The 7,066-nt window shown below is 38.6% G+C and overlaps 1 protein-coding gene across 12 annotated transcripts in view; it reads right to left on the reverse strand.

The window, feature by feature from the left end:
- The window catches only part of Lar (tyrosine-protein phosphatase Lar), a 169,852-nt gene that overhangs the window by 72,113 nt on the left and 90,673 nt on the right, over window positions 1-7,066 (reverse strand). For 11 of the 12 annotated variants that reach the window (XM_089465717.1, XM_089465716.1, XM_089465719.1 and 8 more), the window contains 3 exons: window positions 6,991-7,032; window positions 5,790-5,921; window positions 5,553-5,714 (listed from right to left, as the gene is read on the reverse strand). In XM_089465717.1, coding sequence (XP_089321843.1) covers window positions 5,553-5,714; window positions 5,790-5,921; window positions 6,991-7,032 — 336 coding nt within the window. The remainder of the gene's footprint in view (window positions 1-5,552; window positions 5,715-5,789; window positions 5,922-6,990; window positions 7,033-7,066) is intronic. The other variant, XM_089465721.1, reaches the window with a different exon arrangement.

Raw genomic sequence — 7,066 nt, forward strand, 5'->3', positions numbered from 1 at the left:
CAAAGGATTTACTGCAGCTGCCACGCCCACAGCGGCTGCCAGAGATATTGCCGAGCTGCCGAGGCTGGAGTCACGTTATTTGCAGGTGTTGCAATCTATCCGACAACTCCGACGTCTCCAGCTGTGTGTGCGTGTGTGTGTGTGTGCTCACAAGGTGGCAATGGCGGCTTTGTGGTGAGTTGTAATAAGAGCAGCAGCACATACGCACACACGCACACATACACCTGCTCACACACACATGGACACTTCTCGCTGCAAGTGTTTTTGATCTCGCGCTGCTTTAGCCTGTTGGGAATTTTGATTAAAAATGCTTCCACGTGAAGCTCAAACGTGCTTGGCACCGAGTAGCCGGATCTGGAACCTCTTCACACATACACACACGCTCTCACACACTTACACAGTTTCTCGCTCTCTCCCGTGCTCGCTCAGTTTGTCTGCACACATGGTTGAATGGGCGTTGGTGGGCGTGTCAGTGCGCCTTTATTGGCATTGGCGCGTTTATTTTAACGCGTTGCTGCCTGCCTGCCTGCCTGCCGACTGTGTGTATGTGTGTGTGAGTGTATGCGTGTGTTTGCAAATTTTTACATTGAGATTTATCACACCAAAAACTTTAAGTTAAGTTAAATAAGAAAAGTGCAGTGAGGAAAACATTTCGAGTCAGGCAAGTCGACATACAAATAACCTAACCAGAAATATTATCTATTATGGAACGGTAGATGACAGCATAATAGACAAAAAACTAAATATAATTAATATAAATATATTTATTGTATGATTTATATATAACTTGTGATGGCACGCTAAATCATATATAATCGATGATTTGGTTCCATTGTCGATTTAATTGTATCGCAAAATGGGTTGCGATTAAATGAAATTCGATTATTTAAAAAAAAATTCGCGAAATGAGAAACAGAATCCTACATCTTTCTGGATTCTAGACCTAATAAAAAAATAATAACATATAATTTTCTAATATACAAAAAATCCTTACAAAATATTATTTTAAATCTATTTTTAAAATAATTTTTTATTAATTTATCGATTAATTCTCGTCAATTAATTGAATTTAATAATTCTGAAGCTTCAATTAATCGATATCATAATCGGTAAATCAATTTTTTCTTCACGTTATGTAATATAAAATTCACAAAAATTCCAAACTTAGTTTTTAGATAACATTTAAAATATTTCATTTTGTGCAAATATAATGTAAAGCTTATACACATTAATATTCAGCTTCCTTCCCGAACTGTGGCTTACATATGCTGACTTCTCGTAGTCCTGAATAAATATTTCAATTTCAGCAGACATTGCCAAGAGATAAACTGTTTCGCCCACAATAAGTCAAGCAGAAGAAGGTAACCATTTAGCCATTTATCTTCTGCATCGGCGAGCTGCACCGCACAGCTCTTATGCCCTTTGTTTTAGTGTATAAATATGATGTAAATATCGCAATATGCCGCAGCCTTTTGCAACGGCAACATAAAGCAATTAATTGTTAAGGCTGCTGGCGCTTGTGCAGCTGCAGGTGAGTTATACGAGATATATACATTATATATACACACACAGAGATATATATTTATATATGCACACCTAGATGATGGATATACACAATGCTAAATGCGGGCCCTAGCAAACGGCATAAAAAAGAGAAAACTTTGCCATGATATATTCGCAGCAATAAGCGTACCGAATTGCATCACATTCAAAGCAGAAGAAGATGCTAGAATAACAGATATATGTATATATATTATGATGGACATTTGTGTGTGATTTTCTAGAACTAAAAATTTAGAAAGTGAAATGTTGTCTGTGTAGGTCACATGACAAACGAGCGGCGTGTTAATCCCAACTTTCGCCATCAGCAGGCGCGGCTTGTAGTTCCCGCTAAACTACACTAATTACTTCCCCTCGTTTCGTAGGGCCGGCTCTAAAAGCCAACTGCGAAAAGGTAAAGCCACAGGCCCTGCGAGGAGACGATTTGGGGCTCCATCAAGGAGCGTTACAAGCGGCCACAAATCAAATGCACACCAATTACCTGGCGCCAGGGCGCACAAAGCATAATCAACTGGCATAATTAACAGCTAAAAATGCAAAAGAGCGGCGTGTGCGAGTGTTTGTGTGGGCGCTGGAGTGTGTATCAACGAAAATATGCTTTTGCACCTGGCCCGGCCCTCTGCAATTTTCACACATTTTGCGGTGCTACTGCGGGCTGAGCACCCCTACCGACATCTCTCGCCTCGGTATAAACAACAATAGCAACAAACAACAAGTCGCAAACAACCCGTAGACAGTGGTAAATTATAAGTTGCAGAGTCTCGCCATAAAGTACAGCACATTACTCATACGCCACGTGCATAAATTTCCACCTTTTACCTACCTTGCCTGATAATTATTTTCCGTTTACAAAATGGCTGCCATATCGGAAAAACAGCCGAGCAACGGCCATAATAAACAATCGCCAAAATATATAATATCGATTTTGATGTACACAAATATTTGGCCAATATTTAACTAATTTTAGGGACTTAAATAAAATTGATTTAAATAATTTCGTGCATAAAAATAAATAATGAATAATTTTGGTACATGAATACGCGGATCAAGATTTTGAGGTGAATGAACTAGAGTGCTGCTAGGATCTATGGAGAACTTTAACAAATTATATTATTTGCATAGTATGCGTTTTACATTTATGTTCGAAGATCAATGCAAAAATTGAAAATACTAATATTTCATCAAATTCTAGAAGTTCGATTATAAAAATTGATTTGTGAAAACAAAGTCTAATCTTTTTCTTTGGTAGAGTCCCCTGCAATTGCTCGCTTGAATCAATATTTCGCCATAACTCTGGGTATTCAAATGATTTTGAATTTATGGCCAATTTTATAGCTCTGCCTCTGTTTATAGCATAATAAATATATTTATATACCACTTATGCGGCCTACTCCATAACTTTTGCCTTCCAACTATAACTTGATCATAACTTTGATAAACTTTACTCGATGCACAATAAATACAAGTTGATGTTTAATCAAATTTGAGTAGAGTTTCAAGCTCTTTTTGCTGATTTTTGGTGTGGAGTAAATTATATAAGTTTATGGTCGCTAAATTAGTTAAGCGATAAATCCACAACTCAATCGATATACTACCTTTAGAGTTTAAATATATATACACTGCGCGTCATCAGGTTAGCGCCCCCCTTTACACTCAACCTCAAAGCTAAATAAAATCTAAACTATCAGAGCTCCATCTTTGAAATTTTTTTTACATTATACTACATTTATTTATCTTTAAAATACAAAAAGAATGGCTACTGTAACAATAAGGATTATTTTTAAATAATTCTTTTTGTAAAATGTACAAAAAAACATGTAACAAAAATTTGGTCATCAGATTAGCGCCCCCTGCGCTAAATTCAATTTATTTAAGTTAATGACCAAAAATAACACCGTATTTTAAGCTATTATTATTTTTAAGTAATATTAGTAGTGCGTAGTGCCGTTTTTTGTTTGAAATTACTTCAAAAATTCGATTAGGAGTGGAATTATAAAGTTGTTCAATATTATTCAAGGATATGGTTGACTAAGCGTGTTCAGTACCTTCGATTAACTCTGTTTTTGTACTATAATGCTTTCCGGACTCATATACTTCCTGACCAACCATCCCCAGACGTTTCCAATGATATTAAGGTCGAGTGAGTATGGTGGCCACTCCATGAGATCAATTTTTTGGCCCTGAATCCAGGACTTTAGGGATTTGGATTTGGATTTGGAGCATTATCATGCTGGGAAATCTAATGCCGGTTTTCAGACAGGTTATAGAAATGCGGAACAGCAGTTTTAAACACGGTGTTATAGTCCTATGCGTTCATGCGCGATGTCAAAAATTGAAGCTTACAAGCGCTGTAGTAAGATATTGCACCCTACATCAATGCCACACCACCACCCCGCCGCAACGGCTTGGAAACCGTTCCAAATTATGTTCTTCTATGCGTAGGTCATGGATATAATAAATTTTGCCATCAGTTCCTTCCAAATTCAATTTTTCTCATCAGAAAAGCCAACATGCTGCCATTGGATAGACCACGTCATGTTCGCCCGGCCAAAATTAATGCGTATTTCTTTTCTCAGCATATCGACTGGTGTCTTTTTTTTTACATACTGTTTCTTTAGGTAATTAACTTTCCTTATTGCTCTTTGGACCGTTGAGAAGCTCGTCTTAACACCGATTTTATCCCTAATCTTGGTGGTCGATTCATGGGAATTCGAAGCTTCCCGAACTAATGCTCTTCTATTTCCTTCTGAAATCGCTTGATTATTGCCGCTTATATAGTTTTTTCCATAGTTTTCCCTATTTGTAAGAAAATTGCCACTTAGTTTTCTGTTTTTTCCTGTTTTTTCAGCAATTTTATGGTTGCATAGTCTAGATTCAAAATATGCCTCAATCTTTGATTTTCAACCAAAGATAAAACTGTTTCTTTACCCATACTATAAATATATTGAATGCTTTGAGCTTCACAAAAAATTTGGTGAGTGTAATTGCCAAAATAAGCAAGATAATTACAATTGCATTTGGGGGCGCTAATCTGATGACGCAAAATAAGTGCACACATTTTTTGCGAAAATAGAAAAGAATAGAAAATAAAACATAACGGGTTTTCACTCGCGCTTTTTTTTTTGGTATGAGAGACATCTCATATGATGATAATGAAATAAAAAAAAAAAACAAGAAGTTGCGTGCAATAGGCAAAGAGAAAAACGTAAAAGAAAATGAGTGTAAGGGGGGGCGCTAACCTGATGACGCGCAGTGTATATATTTATATATATGTAAGTAAATACAATTTAACTTTCCAAGTTTGGTTACTCTTCATTTTAAGCGATTAATTTTTATGGCTTTACTGCACACCTAATTAGACGCAGGCTGCTTAAAGCTCATTAAAAATTTACCAGAGTCGGAGCCAAAAGTTATGACCCGCCCTCGTCGCTCTCCACTGCTTCCGCTTCCTTCTGGTTATTGATTTGCGTAGAGAGCAATACAAAAACGAAACTTTTAGCTGTTTATAATTTAGTGTAAAATTATAAATACTTTTCGGGCGCTCGGTTTAAGCAAATTAGTTCAATTGCCGGGGTAAGTAAAGGAGCAGCTGCCCCCCCCTTACTCTCTCTCTCTCTCACTCTCTCGCCCATCTGTGTGCAGACTTGATTAGGCTTAGGCCAAAAAACTTTATCCTCTGCACAGTTGTAAATAAGCAAAAGTAAATTTTGGCAAGTAATTTAAGCCACACAAACAAGCTGGCAAACAAGTTCGGAGCGGGAGGCGGCAATTGGCCCACTTACTGCCTGCATGCCTGCCAGGGGTGGAGTTGGCAAGGGGTCCTCCTGCTCACCCTCGCTGCTCGATTCCGGGTAGCTATCATGCCAGAGCATGTAAAGTTCTTTAACCAGTTTTAATTCAAAATCAATGTCTGAACTTTGCTTACATTACGCCAAAACTTTGCGCCGTGCAGCTTCAATTAGGGATATATACGGATGGTTTCTCGCACTCACCTTCATATATGGTTAAAGTTGCATCTGCGGATACGGCGTCGCCCACTCCGTTCTCGGCGACACATTCGTATGGTGCATCGTCCCGTCCCGCTCGCACCGGCTCGATGCGCAGTATGGAAACACCGCCCGGTTGCTCCAGCACCGTGTAACGGGATTGAGTGCCTGTGTTGAGTAGCGGTTGAATGCGGAATTAGTCGATTGACTGGCTCAAGTGTTGGCTAATGCCGCTCCACTTACCTGATACTTTTTTGCCGTTTTTGCGCCACACTATGGAGGGCGGCGGATCTCCGCGTGCCGCGCAGTAGAAGCTGGCCACGCCCCCAACGCGCACGCCCTGATTCTGCGGCTTCTTGATGATCTCCGGTGGATCTGTGAAAGTGCAAAAGAACAGCAGGTGGCATTAAGTATCGATTTACTTGAGATTAAAATAAAGAGCTCGCTCAATGGGGCAAAAGAGTTGCTTGCTATTCGATGCGCTGCGTTTGCTTTAGCTCGTCCATATATCGAATGATTATTATTCGGAATTGATACGAAATTAAAATAAGTTTAGTTACAATATAAATAATAATTCCCTTGGATCTAATCGATGAGCGAACTCAGTTCTCATGGCTGAGTTAAACGATGAAAGATATTTCATTAAAGAAAAGTAGAAACGATGCCAGGCTCTACACATTTTTATATTCTTGTGTGTGAGTCATTTCTTAAACGAGGAAACGGCAATCGTGATCAAAATGCAATACGGCTGACAATACGGAACAGCTAGTGAAAGAAATGCATTTAAATAAAACGAAGCTTTTTGCCATATCAGGGCAGATATGCTGTAATTGTTGTCCTCGCAACAGCAACTGTTGCTATATCGTTATTTTTTGTGTTGCTGTTTGTTTTGTTTTTGTTTCTCGTGCTCTTTCTCTTTTTTTAAAGCCCTTTGCCTTTTGCTTTAGCAGCGAATTCGATTTATTTTTGCGTTTGTGTGTTTTGCACACAATCTTTCTTTTTTACATATTTGTCACAATGTGCTGTCAATACAACGACGCATGTTGTTTGTGACAGAAAGAAGCCGAGAGACAGAGAGAGAGATAGAGAGAGAGAAATAGCTGCGTACGTGCTGCACACATAGCAAAAGATACAAACAGGAACCAGGCACAGCTTGCCTCTGTCTCTGCCTCTGCGTGTGGCATTAAAAATCTGGCAAAAATCACGAAACGTTAAACAAGCAGCAATAATATTGTCATGTGCATCGTTTGTGCAGCTCCTCCCCCTGCCCCATCGTCGCAGCCACTGCAATTGTCCTGTAAAGCAGTTTGCCCAACATATCAATTCGATTTACGCATTTTACTTAACTTAAATGTTAAATTCTCTTACATAAATATACATTTATAAATGAATCACTTTTGTATTATCTGAACTGCTGAGCTGTGCTGCAGCACCCAAAACTTACGTGTCAGATATTGTATATAGGGAAAATCCGAAAAATTTGCATCTGGAAATTTGATGTGGAGTTTAATATTAACGAT

The sequence above is a fragment of the Drosophila arizonae genome, chromosome 3, assembly GCF_054131065.1.
Source record: "Drosophila arizonae isolate 15081-1271.41 chromosome 3, UAZ_ARI_1.0, whole genome shotgun sequence".
NCBI lineage: Eukaryota > Metazoa > Arthropoda > Insecta > Diptera > Drosophilidae > Drosophila > Drosophila arizonae.